Source organism: Coregonus lavaretus, assembly GCF_964263955.1.
Source record: "Coregonus lavaretus genome assembly, chromosome: 40".
In the NCBI taxonomy this organism is placed as follows: domain Eukaryota; kingdom Metazoa; phylum Chordata; class Actinopteri; order Salmoniformes; family Salmonidae; genus Coregonus; species Coregonus lavaretus.
The window spans coordinates 4,870,024-4,896,798 of NC_140027.1; the positions used below are offsets into that span (position 1 = coordinate 4,870,024).

The following is a 26,775-nucleotide window of genomic DNA, read 5'->3' on the forward strand; positions in this document are numbered from 1 at the left end:
CAGCCCCGAGCTGTGCCCTGGACACCATATGTGAACTGATTGCCCCCCATCTATCCTCAGAGTTCGTACTGCTTGGTGACCTAAACTGGGATATGCTTAACACCCCGGCCAACCTACAATCTAAACTAGATGCCCTCAATCTCACACAAATTATCAACGAACCTACCAGGTACAACCCTAAATCTGTAAACATGGGCACCCTTATAGATATCATCCTGACAAATTCACCCTCTAAATACACCTCCGCTGTCTTCAACCAGGATCTCAGCGATCACTGCCTTATTGCCTGCGTCCGTAATGGGTCCGCGGTCAAACGACCACCCCTCATCACTGTCAAACGCTCCCTAAAACACTTTAGCGAGCAGGCCTTTCTAATTGACCTGGCCCGGGTATCCTGGATGGATATTGACCTCATTCCGACAGTAGAGGATGCCTGGTTGTTCTTTAAAAGTGCTTTCCTCTCAATCTTAAATAAGCATGCCCCATTCAAAAAAGGCAGAACTAAGAACAGATATAGCCCCTGGTTCTCCTCAGACTTGACTGCCCTTGACCAGCACAAAAACATCCTGTGGCGTACTGCATTAGCATCGAACAGCCCCCGTGATATGCAACTTTTTAGGGAAGTCAGGAACCAATATACACAATCAGTTAGGAAAGCAAAAGGCTAGCTTTTTCAAACAGAAATTTGCATCCTGTAGCACTAACTCCAAAACGTTTTGGGACACTGTAAAGTCCATGGAAAATATGAGCAGCTCCTAACCCAACTACCACTGAGGCTAGGAAACACTGTCACCACTGATAAATCTACAATAATCGAGAATTTCAACAAGCATTTTGCTACGGCTGGCCATGCTTTCCACTTTGCTACCATTACCCCGGCCACCAGCTCTGCACCCTCCGCTCCAACTTGCCCATGCCCCCCCGCTTCTCCTTCACACAAATTCAGACAACTGATGTTCTGAAAGAGCCGAAAAATCTGGACCCCTACAAATCAGCTGGGCTAGACAATCTGGACCCTTTCTTTCTAAAATTAGCCGCCAAAATTGTCGCAACCCCTGTTACTAGCCTGTTCAACCTCTCTTTCGTAACGTCTGAGATCCCCAGAGATTGGAAAGTTGTCACGTTCATCCCCCTCTTCAAAGGGGGTGACACTCTGGATCCATACTGTTACAGACCTATGTCCATCCTGCCCTGCCTTTCGAAAGTATTTGAAATCCAAGTTAAAAAACAGATCACCGACCATTTCGAATCCCACCGTTAAAAGGTGCATGCGAAAGTATTCAACCCCTCTTGACATTTTTCCTATTTTGTTGCCTAACAACTTGGAATTAGTTTTTGGGGGTTTGTATCATTTGATTTACACAACATGCCTACCACTTTGAAGATGCAAAATAATTTTTATTGTGAAACAAACAAGAAATAAGACAAAAAAAACAGAAAACTTGAGCGTGTATAACTATTCACCCCCCCAAAGTGTTACGCTATGGTTAAACCCAGCACTCCGAGAAACAAAACACGACTAAGGGAGTGGAAGAAACAAACATTATTTTAATAAAAGTTCAATTTGTCTAGTCCAAAAACAACTGAAGAAAAGGAACAGAGTGGGCTAGTCGGCTCCGGAGGAAGGAGAGGCTGAGGCAGGCAGGCAGGCAGGAAGGCAGGCAGGCAGGTTGGGAGGTATGTCTGAACGCTCTAGTAAGAACAACTATCTGGCGCCGGTGGAGAGCCATGCCCAGGAATTAGAAGTGCAGGTTGATGAGAGAATAGGATGCAGCTGCGTAGGCAGGAATCACTGGAAACAACCCGCAGCTGCACAGGAGAGGCAGATCCTGAGCACGCCCCCCGATCCACTCCAGACACACACCGGCAGACGCACCCACATAATGGGGACAAACACACATACAGATACAACAGACAAAGAGGAGACAAAACAAGGAGGAAGGGAAACAGAAAAGGGAGAGACAAGCTGCCCACATAACACAAAGTCAATACTTTGTAGAGCAACCTTTTACAGCAATTACATCTGCAAGTCTTTTGGGGTATGTGTCTGTAAGCTTGGCACATCTAGCCACTGGTGGTGTTCTCGGGGTGATGAGAGGTGTTGGGTTTGCGCCAGACATAGCGTTTTCCTTGATGGCCAAAAAGTTCAATTTTAGTCTCATCTGACCAGAGTACCTTCTTCCATATGTTTGGGGAGTCTCCCACATGACTTATGGCGAACACCCAACATGTTTGCTTATTTTTTTCTTTAAGCAATGGCTTTTTTCTGGCCACTCTTCCATAAAGCCCAGCTCTGTGGAGAATACGTCTTAAAGTGGTCATATGGTCAGATACTCCAATCTCCGCTGGGGAGCTTTGCAGCACCTTCAGGGTTATCTTTGGTCTCTTTGTTGCCTCTCTGATTAATGCCCTCCTTGCCTGCTCTGTGAGTTTTGGTGGGCGGCCCTCTCTTGGAAGATTTGTTGTGGTGCCATATTCTTTCCATTTTTTAATAATGGATTTAATGGTGCTCCGTGGGATGTTCAAAGTTTCTGATATTTTTTTAGAACCCAACCCTGATCTGTACTTCTCCACAACTTTGTCCCTGACCTGTTTAAAGAGCTCCTTGGTCTTCATGGTGCCACTTGCTTGGTGGTGCCCCTTGCTTAGTGGTGTTGCAGACTCTGGGGCCTTTCAGAACAGGTGTATACATACTGGTGGACTTTATTTAACTAACTATGTGACTTCTGAAGACAATTGGTTGTACCAGATCATATTTAGGGGCTTCATAGCAAAGGGGGTGAATACATATGCACGCACCACTTTTCCGTTATTGATATATATTTTTTTGTACGTAATTTTTTTCATTTCACTTCACCAGGTTGTAATGCAACAAAATAGGAAAAACGCCAAGGGGGATGAATACTTTTGCAAGACACTGTATTTGGTACTGACCTTCTCAGGGATGGAGTAGGCCACAGTGATATCTTTGGGAGGTCAGGGACAGGGCCTAAGGCTGCCTTGAGCTCCTCATCAGTCACCTCCGACACCAGCTCAAAACCTGACAGAGCAACAACATACAGTGCATTCGGAAAGTATTCAGACACCTTGAATTGTTCCACATTTGGTTACGTTACAGCTTTATTCTAAAATTTATTAAATTACTTTTTTTCCTCATCAATCTACCTACAATATCCCATAATGACAAAGCGAAAACAGGTTTTTAGAAATGTTAGCAAATGCATATAATTCAAAACACAAATAACTTATTTACATAAATATTCAGACCCTTTTCCATGAGACTCGAAATTGAGCTCAGGTTTATCCTGTTTGCATTGATCATCCTTGAGATGTTTCTACAACTTGATTGGAGTCCACCTGAGTCTCTCCAGAGATATTCGATTGGGTTCAAATCCAGGCTCTGGCTGGACCACTCAAGGACATTCAGAGACTTGTACTGAAGCCACTCCTGCGTTGTCTTGGCTGTGTGCTTAGGGTTGTTGTCCAGTTGGAAGGTGAACCTTTGCCCCCAGTCTGAGGTACCTTTGTATGCCTCCTCGTCTGTATACCTGCAGACACAAAAGTGAGCAGTTCAGTCATCTGCACCCAATACAGCTAGCCTTCAACATATTATTATAGCCTACATATTATTATCTCTTTGTTTATTGATATCCATTGAATTGTGTCCATTTTCTGTTTTAGAAAGATTTGCACAAATATGAAAAGATAGATGGTATCATCATAAAACAATATCAATTTAGATCATACAAGGGCCAAACCTTACCTTTAATTTAGATCATACAAGGGCCAAACCTTACCTTTAATTTAGGAAATCCTTAAATGTTTCAGTTAAGTGCCTGCATCTGCTGTTCTTTCAAATTAAAATCAAAACGTTTCAGTTGGGCAGTTAGGTTCTTAAGAACCTTTTGGGGGCAATTTTCAGTACCAAGAACCCAAAGGTTATTTGAAGAACTTTGATGATCTTAGAAGATCCCTTGTTCAACCCCTAATTTTTAGAGTGTAGGAGTTTACCTCATATTTTGATCTTTTTATTCTGATTTGCCACTAATATAATAAACACTGACAACTAAAATACTGTGTTATTTTTATGCGTATTATTAGGGTAGTTCAAAAATTAACCCCAAAAGGTTATTCAAAAGGTTATTCGAAAATCCATTAAAAGGGGTTCTTTGAAGAACATGTAGGGCTTCCCCCACAATTTCATCCAGGAACCTTTACTTTTTATAGTGTAGATTGGAAATACACCCATTTTGTTAGGGTCCTTCCACCTCCAGCCCTCCAAATTGTGCTGGATCAGTCTGTGCTGTGTCCCTCTTTTTTACTGGTGTAACTTCCAGTAAAGGAGGTGTACTACTCCCCTCCATACCTGCTTTATCATATGAGCCCAGACATACAGGCATTCCAACTGACATTCGGAAGGAATTGCATGTAGGCCAAAGAAAATTACGACTCACTCTTTCACTTTTGTTACCGTCATACGCTAATCGAGGCAGAACATAAATATCTCTACCTGTGATAATAGAACCAAAGAAAACAGCAGAAGGTCTGCCAAGTGATTAGGCACACAATGGTATCTTGGTTTCCCTGGGAAAATCTCTCATCACACGGTGCCAAAAAAGAGTCAAGTCAACACTCCCTTTTAACCTTTTGGGTCACCAGAAAATACATTGAGGCCATTAAGTTAAGTGATTTTTTTAATGTACAAGTATATTGGCTGCATGAGGGGGCTTTGGGGTTTCAATGGGTGGTGGTTTGAGGATAGCGACAGTGAAGTCTTGATGGGGATGAGTTCACATAGCGAGGCATGTGGATCATTCATCATGTCGTCTTGTGGGTCCACCGTGTATGAATGAGTTGCTATTGAGAAGAAACAGTAACCTATAGTTTGCCTGTATAGCTCCAAGGAGAAGTCTCATTATTATTAAAAGACACACCTGTTATAAACGCATTCCTAAATACATAATCAGGACCAGTGGTGGAAAAACTACCCAATTTTCATCCTTGAATAAAAGTAAAGATACCTTAATAAAAAATGACTCAAGTAAAAGTGAAGGTCACGGAGTAAAATACTACCTGAGTAAAAGTCCAAAAGTCTTTGGTTTTAAATATACTTAAGTATCAAAAGTATATGTAATTGCTCAAAAATACTTAAGTATCAAAAGTAAAAGTATAAATAATTTCACATTCCTTATATTAAACAACCCAGACGGCACAATTATTTGTGCGCATTGCCAGGGGCACACTCCAACACTCTGACATAATTTACAAGCAAAGCGTTTGTGTAGGGACGACCAGGGATGTTCTCTTTATAAGAGTGTAAATTTGACCATTTTCCTGTTCTGCTAAGCATTCAAAGTGTAATGAGTACTTTTGGGTGTCAGGGAAAATGTATGGAGTAAAAAGTACATTATTTTCTTTAAGAATGTAGTTGAGTAAAAGTAACAGTTGTCAAAAATATAAATAGTAATGTAATGTACAGATACCCAAAAAACCTACTTAAGAAGTACTTTAATGTATTTTTACTGAAGTACTTTAAAACACTGATGAGGACAATGACAGCAGGATTTGATCATTTATTTTCAATTCCATTATGTTGGGGATTATGTTATGGGAGTGCACTGATTCACATAACGTGATGGGATGCGCCCCAAATGGCACCCATAGGTGCTATTTCGGAAAGACCCATGAACTGAACTGATTCCCTCCACTCCCTGTGTACACAGGTGCACTCTCTAGAGGCAGCCAATAGCAAGTTGGAGCTGCAGATCAAAGAGTTCTACGAGATGAGATCACCGACTCACAAGAAGGACCTCAGTGGGTTCTATGCCACCATCGCAGACATCCGCAACAAGGTACTTCTGGGTAATGTAGTTTTAATGTAGCAACCCACTGGGCACACACTGGTTGAATCAACATTGTTTCCAAATTTTAGCAAATGTATATAAAAAAAACGGAAATATCACATTTACATAAGTATTCAGACCCTTTACTCAGTACTTTGTTGAAGCACTTTTGGCAGCGATTACAGCCTCAGTCTTCTTGGGTATGACGCTACAAGCTTGGCACACCTGTATTTGGGGAGTTTCTCCCACTCCTCGCTGCAGATCCTCATAAGATCTGTCAGGTTGGATGGGGAGCGTTGCTGCACAGCTATTTTCAGGTCTCTCCAGAGATGTTCGATCGGGTTCAAGTCCGGGCTCTGGCTGGGCCACTCAAGGACATTCTGAGACTTGTCCCGAAGCCAGTCCTGCATTGTCTTGGCTGTGTGCTTAGGGTCGTTGTCCTGTTGGAAGGTGAACCTTCGACCCAGTCTGAGGTCCTGAGCAGGTTTTCATCAAGGATCTCTCTGTACTTTCCTCCGTTCATCTTTGCCTCGATCCTGACTAGTCTCCCAGTCCTTGCCGCTGAAAAACATCCCCACAGCATGATGCTGCCACCACCATGCTTTAACGTAGGGATGGTGCCAGGTTTCCTCCAGACGTGACGCTTGGCATTCAGGCCAAAGAGTTCAATCTTGGGTTCATCAGACCAGAGAATCTTGTTTCTCATGGTCTGAGTGTCTTTACGTGCCTTTTGGCAAACTCCAAGCGGGCTGTCATGTGGCTTTTACTGAGGAGTGGCTTCCGTCTGGCCACTGTACCATAAAGGCCTGGTTGGTGGAGTGCTGCAGAGATGGTTGTTCTTCTGGAAGGTTCTCCCATCTCCACAGAGGAACTCTAAAGCTCTGTCAGAGTGACCATCGGGTTCTTGGTCACCTCCCTGACCAAGGCCCTTCTCCCCCGATTGCTCAGTTTGGCCAGGTGGTCAGCTCTAGGAAGAGTGTTTACAAACTTATTCCACTTAAGAATGATGGAGGCCACTCTGTTCTTGGGGACCTTCAATGCTGCAGACATCTTTTGATACCCTTCCCCAGATTTTTGCCTCAACACAATCCTGTCTCAGAGCTCTACGGACAATTTCTTCGACATCAGGGCTTGGTTTTTGCTCTGACATGCACTGTCAACTGTGGGACCTCATATATAGACAGGTGTGGGCCTTTCCAAATCATGTCCAATCAATTATTTTACCACAGGTGGACTCCAATCAAGTTGTAGAAACATTTCAAGGAAGATCAATGTAAACAGAATACACCTGAGCTCAATTTCGAGTCTCATAGCAAAGGGTCTGAATACTTATGCAAATAAGGTATTTCTGTATTTGTTTTTAATAGATGTGCAAAAATGTAAAAAATCCTGTTTTAGCTTTGTAATTATGGGGTATTGTGTGTAGATTGCTGAGGATTTTTTATTTATTAAATCCATTTTAGAATAAGGCTGTAACATAACAAAATGTGGAAAAAGTCAAGGGGTCTGAATACTTTCCTCTAATCTAAGTGATAGATTAGAGGAGTAATTCCTATTGTCTCAGTATTTATCTTGTTGATCGTTGAAGAACTGTGCCCTGTTGTATATGAATGAACAATAGATATGACCCAGATCTGCTGATCTAAACACATTATATCCCATACATAGTTGACACTGTTATTACATTCCATTGACTGTGGCTGTCCTCCTGTTCCTAGATCCATGCCAGGTCTATGGAGAACTCTCAGATGATCCTGTGTGTGGATAAAGCCAGACTTGCAGCTGATGACTTCAAGATGAAGTAGGTGCACTTCCTCTCTGTACTGTACACAGCTTCTGTGAGTGTACTGTTTCTGTTTGTAGCTCTTGGCCTATAGGTTCGAGATTGAGTACATCCAATCCTCCCAGATCTACAGAAATGCTTATGGGGGTAGGCAGGCGCTATGGATCAGTATACTGTTGGGCAATTTGTATCTTGGTTTGTTGTGAGAAGGAACTAATCAAGCTCTCTCCTCTCCTCAACCCGTATAGGTTAGAGAAGGAGGCTAAAATGCGTATGATGACGGAAGGGGATGTGGCTCGTCTGAGAGGAGTCCTAGACAGCTTTACGCATGCCAGAGGAGACCTTGAGATGCAGATTGAGGGGCTGAAGGAGGAGCTGGTCTACCTCAGGAAGAACCATGAGGAGGTAACCTCCTCAATTCTCCTCACACACTCAAGTCTTAACGCTTGTGCTGTTGGCTGAAGTGTCAATGTGCCAGGACAGCCACGTGTTTTTTTCATTTGGACACCCCGGCTCCCCCTGTAATTTTTGGAATGTTTTTGCACTTGAATGTATTTATTAATTCTCAGTGGGTTTGAGACCTTTCCATGTTTGGCCACAAGGGGGCAAAACTCACCCACAACAAATCTAGGGCAACTTCACTGTTATTAGTACTCAAATATACAGTAACTCATTGTTTTCACATACTTTTAGCCTTCCCTGTATATAAGTAAACTACAAATCCCAGGTATTATGACTGTCACACCCTGGCTCTGGGACTCTATATGTTGAGCCAGGGTGTGTTCATTCATTGTGTTCTGTTTCTTTGTTTTGGTGTTCTAGGTTGTCTGTTTCTATGTTTGGCTGAATGACTCCCAATCAGAGGCAACGAGTGTCAGCTGTGTGCTGGTTGTCTCTGATTGGGAGCCATATTTAACTGTCTGTGTTTCACTTTGTGTTTGTGGGTTTTTGTTCCTTTACGGTCATTGTTACTGTGGACTTCACGAGTCGTCTATTGTTTTGGTTTTTGCACTTTAATATAATAAAGTCAATCATGTTCGCTCAACACGCTGCGTATTGGTCTACTTCGCTACAAGACGATCGTGACAGAAAAACCCACCATACAATGACCAAGCAGCGTGTCCAGGAGCAGGCAGACTGGACATGGGAGGATCGCTGGCCATGGAGTGAGACTGACGAGAGGCAACCCCAAAAACATTTTAGGGGGGGGCACAGGGCATGGACGACGGGGCTGACGGAGGCAGAGAAGGGGCGTATTCAAAAGGCCACCAGGTTACGGGGGCTACTGGTCAAAGTAGGGAAAGGAGGTTTAGAGGCACGGCGAGAGGTACTGGGGTGTGTTACCAGTCCGGTCCGGCCCGTTCCAGTTCCCGGGGTAGAGCCAGTGGTGTGTGTCCCTAGTACGGTCCGGCCTGTTACGGCCTCTCGCACCAAATGGACGGTGCGCGTCACCAGCCCGGTCCGGCCTGTTCCTGCCTCTCGCACCAAGCCTAGGGTGTGCGTAGCCAGCCCGGTCCGGCCTGTTCCTGCCACCCGCACCAAACCTACGGTGTGCGTCGCCAGCCCAGCCCGGCCTGTCCCTGCTCCACGCACCAAGCCTACGGGGTGCGTCGCCAGCCCAGCCCGGCCTGTCCCTGCTCCACACACCAAACCTACGGTGTGCGTCGCCAGCCCGGCCCGGCCTGTTCCTGCCACTCGCACCAAACCTACGGTGCGCGTCGCCGGCCCGGCCTGTTCCTGCCACTCGCACCAAGCCAGGGGTGCGAGTCGCCATCCCGGCCCGGTCTGTTCCTGCCACTCGCACCAAGCCAGGGGTGCGAGTCACCAGCCTGGTCCAGCCTGTTCCTGCCACTCGCACCAAGCCAGGGGTGCGAGTCGTCAGCCTGGTCCAGAACGTTCCTGCTACTCGCACCAAGCCAGGGGTGCGAGTCGTCAGCCTGGTCCAGCCCGTTCCTGCTACTCGCACCAAGCCAGGGGTGCGAGTCGTCAGCCTGGTTCAGCCCGTTCCTGCTACTCGCACCAAGCCCGGGGTGCGAGTCGTCAGCCTGGTAAGACCGGTCAGTTGCTCCACAACGGAGCGTAAGCAATCCGCTCCGTCAATGTCCAGTCCAGATCCAGCCAGCGGGGTCAGACCGGACCAGGGGCGCTACGGGGGAGTTATGGAGGGGTGGTGGTCAAGGCCGGAGCCGGAGCCGCCTCCGAGGAGGAATGCCCACCCAGCCCTCCCCTGTTTGGGGTTTTGTTAAGACGCGGTCGCAGTCCGCGCCTTTAGGGGGGGGTACTGTCACACCCTGGCTCTGGGACTCTATATGTTGAGCCAGGGTGTGTTCATTCATTGTGTTCTGTTTCTTTGTTTGGGTGTTCTAGGTTGTCTGTTTCTATGTTTGGCTGAATGACTCCCAATCAGAGGCAACGAGTGTCAGCTGTGTGCTGGTTGTCTCTGATTGGGAGCCATATTTAACTGTCTGTGTTTCACTTTGTGTTTGTGGGTTTTTGTTCCTTTACGGTCATTGTTACTGTGGACTTCACGAGTCGTCTATTGTTTTGGTTTTTGCACTTTAATATAATAAAGTCAATCATGTTCGCTCAACACGCTGCGTATTGGTCTACTTCGCTACAAGACGATCGTGACAATGACACAATTTGTCCCCCTTTTCCTGTTGTTAGGAGATGCATTTGATGCGGACACAGCAGTGTGGTGCTGTGAATGTGGAGATGGACTGTTCTTCCTCAGTGGACATGAGCAAGCTGCTGGAGGAGATGAGGACCCAGTATGAGGGCATGGTGGAGAAGAACCAGATCACCACCAGCCCCATAGAGGTGAAAACGTCTCAGTCTCAGGTGACCGACCTGAAGAGGACCTTCCAGAGCCTGGAGATTGAACTGCATGGCCTGCTCACTCAGGTATGATGTCAAACCATCTTAGTGAATCAGCATCCCTAAACATATAGCATTCGTCTTTACCCTATCTCTGTTCCTAAAATATGGAATTCCTTTATGTCGTAAAGGAACATTACACTCCAAAATCAAAGTTTGTTAAATGTTTTCAGACCTCCACTGTGGTGTAATGTCAAGGTGTTCTAACTTCTTTATGCGCACCAATCTAACTATCTCTACCCTTCTTCATCTCCCTGTTCATCAATTTCTACTACCCTCTCCTTTCTTCCTTCTCCATCTTCTTCATCCCTTACAAACATAAACACATTCCTAGAAGGGGTACCTGGAGCAGAGTGTCACTGATATAAATGGCCGCTACGGCTCCCAGCTGAGCCAGCTGCAGGTTCATATCAACAGCATGGAGGAGGAGCTGCAGCAGCTCAATGTCAGCATCCAGCCGCAGGCCCCCGAGTACCAGATCCTCCTGGACATCAAGATGAGGCTGGAGATGGAGATCGCTGAGTACAGGAGGCTGCTGGATGGAGAGGGACTCAGGTGAGAGGGGATAATGGAGGGGCAGGAAACAGAGGGAGGGGGAAGGGATGGGGGGGGGGGGGAGATGACAGCTGCTTATTGGAACCTCATTGCAAACTAGAAGATCAAGATGTGTGTTGGTGAGTTTAGCTGTCCGTAAGCTGTCCCTGTGTATCTACCAGTAGGCATGTGGAGACCCGACAGTAGGTCAGGAAAGTGATCATGGTTGAGAAGGTCCAGGAAGTACAACATGTCCAGGAAGTGGTGGAAGGTGAGCAAGCAGGAGAATAATTAATCAAATGAATGAATCAGTGAGAGAATCAAGTGTTGTTACCCATCATACGCACAATTAATTAATTAATGATTTCCTGTTTTGTGTCTCTTTCCACAGAGTACAACCCACACATGCAGAAGCGTGTGTCCACCTCAGTTGATGAGAAGGTCCAGGATATAAACTGAGAAGGCCAGATAGTTCCGGAATCTGGTGAAGTGGTAATGGACCACACATACCCCTGCAAACGGGGGTTCAAGCCTCGTCTCTATATATATGTCATGGTCGCACACTGTAATATTTCCCTTTTGGCAGGATTGCATCAGCTGAATGATAACTGATGTAATTTACTCATGTTACCTTATACCTCTTACAGTGGGGAAAAAAAGTATTTAGTCAGCCACCAATTGTGCAAGTTCTCCCACTTAAAAAGATGAGAGAGGCCTGTAATTTTCATCATAGGTACACGTCAACTATGACAGACAAATTGAGAAGAAAGAAATCCAGAAAATCACATTGTAGGATTTTTTATGAATTTATTTGCAAATTATGGTGGAAAATAAGTATTTGGTCACCTACAAACAAGCAAGATTTCTGGCTCTCACAGAGCTGTAACTTCTTCTTTAAGAGGCTCCTCTGTCCTCCACTCGTTACCTGTATTAATGGCACCTGTTTGAACTTGTTATCAGTATAAAAGACACATGTCCACAACCTCAAACAGTCACACTCCAAACTCCACTATGGCCAAGACCAAAGAGCTGTCAAAGGACACCAGAAACAAAATTGTAGACCTGCACCAGGCTGGGAAGACTGAATCTGCAATAGGTAAGCAGCTTGGTTTGAAGAAATCAACTGTGGGAGCAATTATTAGGAAATGGAAGACATACAAGACCACTGAAAATCTCCCTCGATCTGGGGCTCCACGCAAGATCTCACCCCGTGGGGTCAAAATGATCACAAGAACGGTGAGCAAAAATCCCAGAACCACACGGGGGGACCTAGTGAATGACCTGCAGAGAGCTGGGACCAAAGTAACAAAGCCTACCATCAGTAACACACTACGCCGCCAGGGAGTCAAATCCTGCAGTGCCAGACGTGTCCCCCTGCTTAAGCCAGTACATGTCCAGGCCCGTCTGAAGTTTGCTAGAGTGCATTTGGATGATCCAGAAGAGGATTGGGAGAATGTCATATGGTCAGATGAAACCAAAATATAACTTTTTGGTAAAAACTCAACTCGTCGTGTTTGGAGGACAAAGAATGCTGAGTTGCATCCAAAGAACACCATACCTACTGTGAAGCATGGGGGTGGAAACATCATGCTTTGGGGCTGTTTATCTGCAAAGGGACCAGAACGACTGATCTGTGTAAAGGAAAGAATGAATGGGACCATGTATCGTGAGATTTTGAGTGAAAACCTCCTTCCATCAGCAAGGGCATTGAAGATGAAACGTGGCTGGGTCTTTCAGCATGACAATGATCCCAAACACACTGCCCGGGCAACGAAGGAGTGGCTTCGTAAGAAGCATTTCAAGGTCCTGGAGTGGCCTAGCCAGTCTCCAGATCTCAACCCCATAGAAAATCTTTGGAGGGAGTTGAAAGTCCGTGTTGCCCAGCGACAGCCCCAAAACATCACTGCTCTAGAGGAGATCTGCATGGAGGAATGGGCCAAAATACCAGCAACAGTGTGTGAAAACCTTGTGAAGACTTACAGAAAACGTTTGACCTGTGTCATTGCCAACAAAGGGTATATAACAAAGTATTGAGGAACTTTTGTTATTGACCAAATACTTATTTTCCACCATAATTTGCAAATAAATTCATAAAAAATCCTACAATGTGATTTCCTGGATTTTTTTTTCTCATTTTGTCTGTCATAGTTGACGTGTACCTATGATGAAAATAACAGGCCTCTCTCATCTTTTTAAGAGGGAGAACTTACACAATTGGTGGCTGACTAAATACTTTTTTTCCCCACTGTATATGGCTCTATCATATGGCAAATTGAATATTATTTCTTGAATGTGTTTTTCCCGTTGTTTCATTCGTTGCCACCAGGTGGCATTTCTCTCATTTAAACATCTCTGGCCAGCCCAATTAAAAGTGGAAACAGATTATTACAGTTACATAAGTGACATTAGGGAAAATATTACTTGCGTCATCAGCCATTATAAAGCTATTTTAGCTCCATTGTAAACTCCCAGGATCACAAGCAATGTATGTTCTCTGTACTCTATGACGGGTTTAAAGTTTATGTTCTGTAGGTTTACGACACCGACGCTACATGATCCATTTGGCTGTTGATAAAATCTAGATGTCAATGCATTTCAGGACACTGATATCATAACTGAGGGTGTGTTGTTGTCAACTAAAAAGCTGAAAGAAACATCTTTACAGCAGTGGAGGTCAGTGCCGTTTAAGATGAGGGAGGACGACATTTTTTTTAATGAGCATGGCCTTATTTCTATTACAGCATATTGGATGACTGTCATTCATATTCCATTCACCCAGTTCAATGTAACATCGATAGGTTTAGGCTTCTACATGATGCTCGAATATTCCCTTTACCCATCATGCGGTTGCTACAAGCTAGTCTATGAATGAAAGTTTACAATGCAGGTGCACACAGGTCCAGAGAAAACATTTGAGGCGACATACAGTGACACATTCAATACCGCCTTGCCCACTCTTGCCTGCATCTAGCTGATCTAGGGTGTAATCAACAGTTGCAAACGAAAGTTTCTATTGGCCAAATTCAGGTATGTTTATCCCCTTTTTGTTCCGTTTGCTTCCGTTTAAGAAAGGTTTTTCAACAGAATCGGTGGAATGAATATACCCCTGATCACACGTAAGCACAGATCACTTTCATAGCGGCCACGTTGCATTCATTCTCGCATCTTTGTGCTTTCCTTCTCTCACCTTTTCAATTTGCTTGTGGACTTCAATGCACAACACATCAGCTATCTGTGACCAGGCAAAAAACACAGCCTACATCATTGTTACCATATTAGCTAAAGCAACATCATAGTCAACATAGCTAATATAACTAATGCGTTAGTAAACCCGCAAAAATAATGTAGTATATTGTACAATCAGTAAGCAATTTAGCAGTTATACCGGTGGGCCCCGGTGGCAACAAATTAACAAAACCAAAAGCTTGGATAGCCATAGCCAGCTAGTTAACAAAGCTTCCCTCTGTTTGAGCCAGGTGTTTGAGTAGGTTAAACTAGCTAGCTGCATTTGATAGCTAAGTAATGAAAGTGAAAAAATAAAATTAAAAATAAAATGAAATACAGCTCTCAGTCTCTCTCATTTCTGAATAAATTAATTTGTAAAAACTGTTTAAATGTTGTCTTTCTCTCTCTTTGAGTCAACTACTCACCACATTTTATGCACTGCAGTGCAACTAGCTGTAGCTTTTGCTTTCAGTACTAGATTCATTATCCGACCATGAAGGCCTGATTCATACAGTCTCCTCTGAACAGTTGATGTTGAGATGTGTCTGTTACTTGAACTCTGTGAAGCATTTATTTCAGCTGCAATTTCTGAAGCTGGTAACTCTAATGAACTTATCCTCTGCAGCAGAGGTAACTCTGGGTCTTCCATTCCTGTGGCGGTCCTCATGAGATCCAGTTTCATCATAGCTCTTGATGGTTTTTGCAACTGCACTTGAAGAAACATTAAAAGTTCTTGAAATGTTCTGTGTTGACTGACCTTCATGTCTTAAAATAATGATGGATTATCGTTTCTCTTTGCTTATTTGACCTGTTCTTTCCATAATATGTACTTGGTCTTTTACCAAATAGGGCTATCTTCTGTATACCCCACCTACCTTGTCACAACAGAACTGATTGGCTCAAATGCATTAAGAAGGAAAGAAATTCCACAAATTAACTTTTAAGAAGGCACACCTGTTAATTGAAATGTATTCCAGGTGACTACCTCATGAAGCTGGTTGAGAGAATGCCAAGAGTGTGCAAAGCTGTCATCAAGGCAAATGGTGGCTATTTGAAGAAACTCAAATATAAAATATATTTTGATTTGTTTAACCCTTTTTTGCTTAGTAAATTATTCCATATGTGTTATTTTATAGTTTTGATGTAGTTACAATGTAGAAAATAGTAAAAAGAAAGAAAAACCCTTGAATGAGTAGGTGTTCTAAAACTTTTGACCGGTAGTGTATATATCAGTTTAAACAGTGACTCAAAGAGTATGACAAAGAGTATGACATGGAGTAGCTCTGGTCCAGGGCGTTATGTGCAGCTTGAGCTATTAAGGCTCAAACCACATGTTAGGCCCTGGACCAGAGCTTGACATGGAGCAGATACAGTAAAGGCAGGTTTGTCATGCAGAGAAATGTTGGCCCTCATTCACCATCATTCAAAACGTTTTAGAAGTTCTATCCAGTCGTAGTAATTGCATCCATAATGCAGTGATTGATTACTTATTCAATTCCGAGTGTTACAACAATCTTTCCTCTCGTTCAACAGGTGATACATAAGCACAGTTAATTATACAGCTAACATTTGTATGTACCTGGTCCATTACTTCAAGCTAATTTAACAGAATGGGCCCTGGTCAAAAGTAGTGCACTCTATAGTATTGGGTTTCATTTGTGACGTAGCCTATGAGGGTTGTCTGAAAACAGAGGTGTCTTCTGGTCCTAGCTATATTTTCCTCATCTGAGCCATCAGCTCCTCTAGACTCTTGTTCCGTCTCCTTGACCGTCTCCCCTAATGACGAAAAATGTTTAATGGGCCGTGTCCGAATACCCATTCCAGTGTTCTAAATAGTAGGCATTTTGAGTATGCGAAAATAGAACGTTATACAGTATGTGAAATTTCAGAAATGTAGTATGCTTTAAATTGTAGGATGTACTGATTTCGGCTTTTCATCTAGTAGAATTTGCTGCACACTACTGAGGAAGAGAACCGTCTTTTGAGACCTACATGTTTTTGACCACAGCTGATAATCAGAATGGCGGGATTGTTGTGGAAATTAACCACTATACTTTATTACAAATAAGGTCTTACAGAGTTTTTGTTGCATCATGAAATGACTTCATAAAAGTTTTCAACAAAGCCGATACCAGTCTGCAGAAAGGCACACCCCCTTACGGTCTCCCTCCATCTTATATAGTCCTCTTCAGTTTTCCAGCTCTTTTATTGCTCCGCCCACTTCCTTTGTCTCTGAGAGTGGCTAAACTCAACTTTCATTAAGTTCAGAGTACTACAATCAATCAATCCTTATCTTGCAAAAACACTCATGTTTAGTTTAAACTCTGTTGAACCCTGGCTCTTTTCACTGTGTTCGAAAAGAAAAACAAACGGCCCAAGCCAGTTTCAGTCTTTGATATGATAAGACAACCATGGATCTAAGTAAGAGCAAGCAATCTGACCCTAGGGCAGAATCCCTCTCTACTCACCCACACAGTGAAATTAAATGACCCAATACAATTCCTGGCCCAGTAACAAAGAATTCAAACTTTATGCTCTTGATTAACCCAGTTCTACCTCATAGTCCATTAAACTCTACAGTTCATTAATAATAATTCACCACAGGATTCAAAGCAACTGATCATTAGATGACGCCTTCGCAGCATGGATGAGCATAGTATGTTGATATTAGTTGCGTACTGCATTAGTTTTTACTAAGCAGTGCATTCTAAATAGTATGCAGTTTAAGTAAGTAGTAGAAAAGCCATTGTTACTTGAAACTACTTCAGATCTGCCAATTACTTTTACTTCATACATAGCAGTGGTGGCTAGTGTCAATTTAAATCAGAGGATGGCTCATAGTACCGGCTGAAACAGAATGAATGTCATGGTATCAAGCACATGGTTTCCATATGTTTGCTAACCTTTCATTCAATCCATTCCATTCCAGCCATTACTATGAGCCGTCCTCCCCTCACCAGCCTCCACTGATACATGAGGACTTGGCTTTTCTGTGCTGACCATACAGATACTACAATCAATCAATCAATCAAATTGTATTTATAAAGCCCTTTTTACATCAGCAGATGTCACAAAGTGCTATACAGAAACCCTAAAACCTCAACAGCAAGCAATACAGATGTAGAAGGACGGTGGCTAGGAAAAACTCCCTAGAAAGGCAGAAACCTAGGAAGTAACCTAGAGAGGAACCAGGGTCTGAGGGGTGGCCAGTCCCCTTCTGGATGTGCCGGGTGGAGATTATATATCCAAGATGGCGTAGCAGTGCGGTCGTGTTCTTTGTTGAATGTCTGTGTAAATAGCCTGTTTTTTGTATTTTTTGTATTTTTTGTATTTTTCGTACATATTTCCCTATCACACTTTTCATCCTTCTACAAAATATATTTCCTGCAACCCGCCTCACTCAATGTGGAACGGATTCTATTATTGACTTACCTTTTATCTAGAATCTCCAGTTGAAACTAGCTAGCCAGCTAACTAGCTACTTGCTATTAGCCACCGTTAGCGGTTTTCACCCAGAAAATCGATTTTTTTTGCCAGAATAACTGAATCACTGGACATTAACACCGGATCGCAACTAGCTAGTCGAAACCGAATTGATGTTGCTGTTTGGCTAATCACCACTGCCCCCGAAGTAAGCACCAGTTAGCCTTGAGCTAGCCCCATATCCCAGCTATCTACCGCTCTGTCTACCGGACGGGAGTAGCCAGCTAACTAGCTACTTGCTATTAGCCACCGTTAGCGTTTTTTCACCATTGTCCGTGGCCTGTACTACCTACCAGCCAGCTCTAGCCTGTACTATTATCGGCCATTCTGCACTGTCTGCACAGCGCGTTATAGACCCAGAACATATAATTTTTTCTGCCGGAATCACTGAATTACTGGACCTTTGACACCGGATCATCGCAGCTAGCTAGCTGCAACCAAATGGACGTTGTTGTTGGCTAATCAGCCTTGAGCTAGCCTAGAGCCAGGCCCATCTCCCGGCTATCTACCTCTCTGTCAACCGGACGGGACCTCCTAGTGTTGACACGGAGCTCCGCCGATCCAACACGACTGATCTGCCGACGAAATCGTCTGATGTGGTTACAACAGGCTTCCCGTTATGACGTCGACCAGGAAGATCCATATGCTAGCCCCGGCCCGCTAGCACACGCTAGCCGTGGCCTCTTGCTCGTCAGTGCTATAGCAACCCCCGAACTACCTCCAAACTCTCCTATTGCTGTTCACCGGACCTTATGATAACTCAGCTACACAGCTGATGCCTGCTGGACTGTTCCTTTTTACGGTACCGCATCCTGTTTATGTTTAGCCTCAGCCCAAACTTTGTCGCCATTACCAGCTGTTGTCTTAGCTCTCTCGAATAACACCTTTGATTGCTTTATGCCTCTCTCCCATGTCAATATGCCTTGCTTATTGCTGTTTCGGTTATTTCTTGTTGTACTATTTCACTGAAGATCCCCCAGCCCAGCTCAACCTGCCTTAGATAGCTCCTTTGTCCCACCCCCCATACAATCGGTGCCTCCAGTGATGCTATTTCTTTCATCGTTACCCAATGCTTAGGTTTACCTCTACTGTACTCATATCCTTCCATATCCTTGTCTGTACATAATGCCCTGAATCTATTCTACAACGCCCGGAAATCTGCCCCTTTTTTTCTCTTTACCCAACGCACTAGAAGACCAGTACTTAAAGCCTTTAGCCGTATCCTTATTCTACTCCTCCTCTGTTCCTCTGGTGATGTAGAGGTTAACCCAGGCCCTGTAGCCCCCAGTATCACTCCTACTACCCAGGCGTTATCATTTGTTGACTTCTGTAACCGTAAAAGCCTTGGTTTCTTGCACGTTAACATTCGAAGCCTCCTCCCTAAGTTTGAGTTATTCACTGCGTTAGCACACTTCTCCAACCCTGATGTTCTAGCAGTGTCTGAATCCTGGCTTAGGAAGGCCACCAAAAATTCAGAAATGTCCATCCCCAACTACAACATTTTCCATCTCGATAGAACTGCCAAAGGGGGTGGGGTTGCAATCTATAATATAATAATAATATGCCATTTAGCAGACGCTTTTATCCAAAGCGACTTACAGTCATGCGTGCATACATTTTTATATGTATTTTTTTACATTTACAGTCATTTAGCAGACGCTCTTATCCAGAGCGACTTACAGGAGCAATTAGGGTTAAGTGCCTTGCTCAAGGGCACATCGACAGATTTTTCACCTAGTCGGCTCGGGGATTAGAACCAGCAACCTTTCGGTTACTGGCACAACGCTCTTAACCACTAAGCTACCTGCCGCCCCAGGTATGGGTGGTCCCGGGGATCGAACCCACTACCCTGGCGTTACAAGCGCCATGCTCTACCAGCTGAGCTACAGAGGACCTACTGTAGAGATAGCCTGCAGAGCTCTATCGTACTATCCAAGTCTGTGCTCAAATAGTTTGAGCTTCTACTTCTAAAAACCCACCTTTCCAGAAATAAGTCTCTCACTGTTGCTGCTTGCTACAGACCCCCCTCAGCCCCGAGCTGTGCCCTGGACACCATATGTGAACTGATTGCCCCCCATCTATCCTCAGAGTTTGTACTGCTTGGTGACCTAAACTGGGATATGCTTAACACCCCGGCCAACCTACAATCTAAACTAGATGCCCTCAATCTCACACAAATTATCAACGAACTTACCAGGTACAACCCCATATCTGTAAACATGGGCACCCTCATAGATATCATCCTGACAAATTTATCCTCTAAATACAACTCCGCTGTCTTCATCCAGGATCTCAGCGATCACTGGCTTATTGCCTGCGTCCGTAATGGGTCCGCGGTCAAACGACCACCCCTCATCACTGTCAACCGCTCCCTAGAACACTTTAGCGAGCAGGCCTTTCTAATTGACCTGGCCCGGGTATCCTGGTTGGATATTGACCTCATTCCGTCAGTAGAGGATGCCTGGTTGTTCTTTAAAAGTGCTTTCCTCTCAATCTTAAATAAGCATGCCCCATTCAAAAAATGCAGAACTAAGAACAGATATAGCCCCTGGTTCTCCTCAGACTTGACTGCCCTTGACCAGCACAAAAACATCCTGTGGCGTACTGCATTAGCATCGAACAGCCCCCGCGATATGCAACTTTTTAGGGAAGTCAGGAACCAATATACACAATCAGTTAGGAAAGCAAAGGCTAGCTTTTCCAAACAGAAATGTGCATCCTGTAGCACTAACTCCAAAACGTTTTGGGACACTGTAATGTCCATGGAAAATAAGAGCAGCTCCTAACCCAACTACCACTGAGGCTAGGAAACACTGTCACCACCGATAAATCTACAATAATCGAGAATTTCAACAAGCATTTTGCTACGGCTGGCCATGCTTTCCACTTTGCTACCATTACCCCGGCCACCAGCTCTGCACCCTCCGCTACAACTTGCCCATGCCCCCCCGCTTCTCCTTCACACAAATTCAGACAACTGATGTTCTGAAAGAGCTGAAAAATCTGGACCCCTACAAATCAGCTGGGCTAAACAATCTGGACCCTTTCTTTCTATTACTAGCCTGTTCAACCTCTCTTTCAAAACGTCTGAGATCCCCAGAGATTGGAAAGCTGCCACGTTCATCCCCCTCTTCAAAGGGGGTGACACTCTGGATCCATACTGTTACAGACCTATATCCACCCTGCCCTGACTTTCGAAAGTATTTGAAAGCCAAGTTAAAAAACAGATCACCGACCATTTCGAATCACACCGTTAAAAGGTGAATTCGATAGTATTCACCCCTCTTGGCATTTTTCCTATTTTGTTGCCTAACAACCTGGAATTAAAATTGAGTTTTTGGGGGTTTGTATCATTTGATTTAAACAACATGCCTACCACTTTGAAGATGCAAAATAATTTTTTATTGTGAAACAAACAAGAAATAAGACAAAAAAACAGAAAACTGGAGCGTTTATAACTATTCACCCCCCAAGGTCAATACTTTGTAGAGGCACCTTTTGCAGCAATTACATCTGCAAGTCTTATGGGGTATGTCTCTGTAAGCTTGGCACATCTAGCCACTGTTCTCGAGGTGATGAGAGGTGTTGGGTTTGCGCCAGACATAGCGTTTTCCTTGATGGCCAAAAAGTTAAATTTTTGTCTCATCTGACCAGAGTACCTTCTTCCATATGTTTGGGGAATCTCCCACATGACTTATGGCGAACACCAAACATGTTTGCTTATTTTTTTCTTTAAGCAATGGCTTTTTTCTGGCCACTCTTCCATAAAGCCCAGCTCTGTGGAGAATACGTCTTAAAGTGGTCCTATGGACAGATACTCCAATCTCCACTGGGGAGCTTTGCAGCTCCTTCAGGGTTATCTTTGGTCTCTTTGTTGCCTCTCTGATTAATGCCCTCCTTGCCTGCTCTGTGACTTTTGGTGGGCGGCCCTCTCTTGGAAGATTTGTTGTGGTGCCATATTCTTTCCATCTTTCAATAATGGATTTAATGGTGCTCCGTGGGATGTTCAAAGTTTCAGATATTTTTTTATAACCCAACCCTGATCTGTACTTCTCCACAACTTTGTCCCTGACCTGTTTGGAGAGCTCCTTGGTCTTCATGGTGCCACTTGCTTAGTGGTGTTGCAGACTCTGGGGCCTTTCAGAACAGGTGTATACATACTGAGATCTGGATTACTGCAACTCGCTGTTGGCTGGGCTCCCTGCCTGTGCCATTAAACTCCTACAACTCATCCAGAATGCCGCAGCCCGTCTGGTGTTCAACCTTCCCAAGTTCTCTCACGTCACCCCGCTCCTCCGCACACTCCACTGGCTTCCAGTTGAAGCTCGCATCTGCTACAAGACCATGGTGCTTGCCTACGGAGCTGTGAGGGGAACGGCACCTCCGTACCTTCAGGCTCTGATCAGTCCCTACACCCAAACGAGGTCACTGCGTTCATCCACCTCTGGCCTGCTGGCTCCCCTACCTCTGCGGAAGCATAGTTCCCGCTCAGCCCAGTCAAAACTGTTCGCTGCTCTGGCACCCCAATGGTGGAACAAGCTCCCTCACGACGCCAGGACAGCGGAGTCACTCACCACCTTCCGGAGACATTTGAAACCCCACCTCTTTAAGGAATACCTGGGATAGGATACAGTAATCCTTCTACCCCCCCCCCCCCCCTTTACTCCAACTTCTGAAGACAATTGGTTGCACCAGATCTTATTTAGGGGCTTCATAGCAAAGGGGGTGAATACATATGCACACACCACTTTTCCGTTATTGATATATATATATATTTTTGTACGTTATTTTTTTCATTTCACTTCACCAGGTTGTAATGCAACAAAATAGGAAAAACGCCAAGAGGGATGAATACTTTTGCAAGACACTGTATTTGGTACTGACCTTCTCAGGGATGGAGTAGGCCACAGTGATGTCCTCTGGGAGGTCAGGGACAGGGCCTAAGGCTGCCTTGAGCTCCTCATCAGTCACCTCCGACACCAGCTCAAAACCTGACAGAGCAACAACATACAGTGCATTCGGAAAGTATTCAGACACCTTGAATTGTTCCACTTTGGTTACGTTACAGCCTTATTCTAAAATTGATTAAATTACTTTTTTTCCCTCATCAATCTACCTACAATACCCCATAATGACAAAGCGAAAACAGGTTTTTAGAAATGTTAGAAAATGCATAATATTCTAAACAGAAATAACTTATTTATATAAATATTCAGACCCTTTGCCATGAGACTCGAAATTGAGCTCAGGTTTATCCTGTTTGCATTGATCATCCTTGAGATGTTTCTACAACTTGATTGGAGTCCACCTGTGGTAAATTCAATTGATTGGACATGATTTGGAGAGGCACAAGCCTGTCTATATAAAGTCCCACAGTTTACAGTGTATGTCCAAGCCATGAGGTCGAAGGAATTGTCCGTAGAGCTCCGAGACAGGATTGTGTTGAGGTACAGATCTGGGGAAGGGTAGCAAAAAATGTCTGCAGCATTGAAGGTCCCCAAGAACAGAGTGGCCTCCATCATTCTTAAATGTAAGAAATTTGGAACCACCAAGACTCTTCCTAGAGCTGGCCACCCGGCCAATCTGAGCAATCAGGGGAGAAGGGCCTGACATAGCTCCAGAGTTCCTTTGTGGAGATGGGAGAACCTTCCAGAAGGACAACCATCTCTGCAGCACTCCAACTATCAGGCCTTTATGGTAGAGTGACCAGATGGAAGCCACTCTTCAGTAAAAGGGACATGACAGTCCGCTTGAAGTTTGCCAAAAGGCACCTAAAGAACTCTCAGACCATGAGAAACAAGATTCTCTGATCTAATGAAACCAAGACTTTACTCTTTGGCATGAATGCCAAGTGTCACGTCTGGAAGAAACCTGGCGCCATCCCTACGGTGAAGCATGGTGGTGGCAGCATCATGCTGTGTGTATTTTTTTCAGCGGTAGGGACTGGGAGACTAGTCAGGATTGAAAGAAAGATGAACGGTGCAAAGTACAGAGAGATCCTTGATGAAAACCTGCTCCAGAGCACTCTGTACCTCAGACTGGGAAGAAGGTTCACCTTCCAACAGGACAACAACCCTAACACACAGCCAAGACAACGCAAGAGTGGCTTCGGAACAAGTCTCTGAATGTCCTTGAGTGGCCCAGCCAGAGCCCGGACTTGAACCCGATCGAACATCTCTGGAGAGACCTGAAAATAGCTGTGCAGCGACGCTCCCCACTCAACCTGACAGAGCTTGAGAGGATCTGCAGAGAAGAATGGGAGATACGTGGAATAAGTCAAGGGGTCTGAATAGTATAGACCCCTTGACTTTTTCCACATTTTGTGATATGTTGCACACTTGCTGCACACTTTTACTATTTTCAGGTCTCTCCAGAGATGTTTGATTGGGTTCAAATCCAGGCTCTGGCTGGGCCACTCAAGGACATTCTGAGACTTGTCCCGAAGCCAGTCCTGCATTGTCTTGGCTCTGTGCTTAGGGTCGTTGTCCTGTTGGAAGGTGAACCCTCTACCCAGTCTGAGGTCCTGAGCAGGTTTTCATCAAGGATCTCTCTGTACTTTGCTCCGTTCATCTTTGCCTCGATCCTGATTAGTCTCCCAGTCATTGCCGCTGAAAAATATCCCCACAGCATGATGCTGCCACCACCATGCTTTAACGTAGGGATGGTGCCAGGTTTCCTCCAGACGTGACACTTGGCATTCAGCCCAAAGAGTTCAATCTTGGGTTCATCAGACCAGAGAATCTTGTTTCTCATGGTCTGAGTGTCTTTAGTTTTTAGTCTTTAGTTTTTGGAAAACTCCAAGCGGGCTGTCATGTGGCTTTTACTGAGGAGTGGCTTCCGTCTGGCCACTGTACCATAAAGGCCTGGTTGGTGGAGTCCTGTAGAGATGGTTGTCCTTCTGGAAGGTTCTCCCATCTCCACAGAGGAACTCTGAATTTCTGTCAGAGTGACCATCGGGTTCTTGGTCACCTCCCTGACCAAGGCCCTTCTCCCCCGATTGCTCAGTTTGGCCGGGTGGTCAGCTCTAGGAAGAGTCTTGGTGTTTCCAAACTTCTTCCACTTAAGAATGATGGAGGCCACTCTGTTCTTGGGGACCTTCAATGCTGCAGACATTTTTTGCTACCCTTCCCCAGATCTGTGCCTCGACACAATCCTGTCTCAGAGCTCTACGGACAATTCCTTCGACCTCATGGCTTGGTTTTTGCTCTGACATGCACTGTCAACTGTGGGACCTCATATATAGACAGGTGTGGGCCTTTCCAAATCATGTCCAATCATTTTTTTTTTACCACAGGTGGACTCCAATCAAGTTGTAGAAACATTTCAAGGAAGATCAATGGAAACAGAATACACCCGAGCTCAATTTCGAGTCTCATAGCAAAGGGTCTGAATACTTATGAAAATAAGGTATTTCTGTTTTTGTTTTTAATAGATGTGCAAAAATGTAAAGAAAAACAACAGTTTTAGCTTTTTAATTATGGGGTATTGTGTGTAGATTGCTGAGGATTTTTTATTTATTAAATCCATTTTAGAATAAGGCTGTAACATAACAAAATGTGGAAAAAGTCAAGGGGTCTGAATACTTTCCTCTAATCCAGTGATAGATTAGAGGTGTAATTCCTATTGTCTCAGTATTTATCTTGTTGATCGTTGAAGAACTGTGCAACTTCACTGTTATTAGTACTCAAATATACAGTAACTCATTGTTTTCAGGTACTTTTAGCCTTCCCTGTATATAAGTAAACTACAAATCCCAGGTATTATGACACAATTTGTCCCCCTTTTCCTGTTGTTAGGAGATGGATTTGATGCGGACACAGCAGTGTGGTGCTGTGAATGTGGAGATGGACTATTCTTCCTCAGTGGACATGAGCAAGGTGCTGGAGGAGATGAGTACCAGATCCTCCTGGACATCAAGATTAGGCTGGAGATGGAGATCGCTGAGTACAGGAGGCTGTTGGATGGAGAGGGACTCAGGTGAGAGGGGTTAATGGAGGGGCAGGAAAGAGAGGGAGGGGGATTGGGATGGGGGGATAGCGAGTTGGGGGAATGGAAAGAGCGGAGAGTGTAGAGGGAGGATGGAGATTGAGCAAGTTGTAGTAATTGGGGGTTGGCGAAGAGAGGAGGGAGGAGGGAATGCAGGATGAGAGTGGAGGGAGGGTAGAGAAAGGGAGAAAGGAAAGACAGAAGTAGAGAGAGGGAGCGGTTAGTGGAAGAGAGAGGGGGGACAGAGACCATAAATATATACTGGTGTTAGAAAAATACACAGTTGGTTGGCATGGTGTACTACAGTACCCACAATGCTCTGTGTAAACTGTCCCGTCTCCTTCTCAATACAGGTACAGTGCAGTGGGTTCAGTGAATGACATCTGTTTATTAGCACCTCATTGCAAACTAGAAGATCAAGATGTGTGTTGGTGAGTTTAGCTGTCCGTAAGCTGTCCCTGTGTATCTACCAGTAGGCATGTGGAGACCCGACAGGAGGTCAGGAAAGTGATCATGGTTGAGAAGGTCCAGGAAGTACAACACGTCCAGGAAGTGGTGGAAGGTGAGCAAGCAGGAGAATAATTAATCAAATGAATGAATCAGTGAAATAATCAAGTGTTGTTACCCATCATACGCACAATTAATTAATTAATTAATTCCTGTTTTGTGGCTCTTTCCACAGAGTACAACCCACACATGCAGAAGCGTGTGAGGGTGATCGTGGAGGAGATGGTGGATGGGAAGGTGGTGTCCACCTCAGTTGATGAGAAGGTCCAGGATATAAACTGAGAAGGCCAAATAGTTCCGGAATCTGGTGAAGCGGTAACAGACCACACGTACCCCTGGACCACACATACCCCTGGACCACACATACCCCTGATGACGGGGGTTCAAGCCCCATATATATATATGTTCATGGTTGCATATTGTAATATTTCCCTTCTGACAGGATTGCATCAGCTGAATGATAACTGATGTAATTTACTAATGTTACCTTATAACTCTTATATGGCTCTATCATATAGCAAATTGAATATTATTTAT

General features: G+C 44.5%; 1 protein-coding gene across 1 annotated transcript in view; it reads left to right on the forward strand.

Moving 5' to 3' along the window:
• The window catches only part of LOC311113637 (keratin, type I cytoskeletal 42-like), a gene marked incomplete at both ends in the record, with an annotated part of 43,100 nt that extends 16,580 nt beyond the window's left edge, over nucleotides 1-26,520 (forward strand). Inside the window, 8 exons of the mRNA XM_084156906.1 lie at nucleotides 5,724-5,852; nucleotides 7,562-7,644; nucleotides 7,875-8,031; nucleotides 10,294-10,530; nucleotides 10,838-11,004; nucleotides 25,669-25,722; nucleotides 26,205-26,293; nucleotides 26,414-26,520. Coding sequence (XP_084013032.1) covers nucleotides 5,724-5,852; nucleotides 7,562-7,644; nucleotides 7,875-8,031; nucleotides 10,294-10,530; nucleotides 10,838-11,004; nucleotides 25,669-25,722; nucleotides 26,205-26,293; nucleotides 26,414-26,520 — 1,023 coding nt within the window. The remainder of the gene's footprint in view (nucleotides 1-5,723; nucleotides 5,853-7,561; nucleotides 7,645-7,874; nucleotides 8,032-10,293; nucleotides 10,531-10,837; nucleotides 11,005-25,668; nucleotides 25,723-26,204; nucleotides 26,294-26,413) is intronic.
• Between the last annotated feature and the right edge of the window lie 255 nt (nucleotides 26,521-26,775).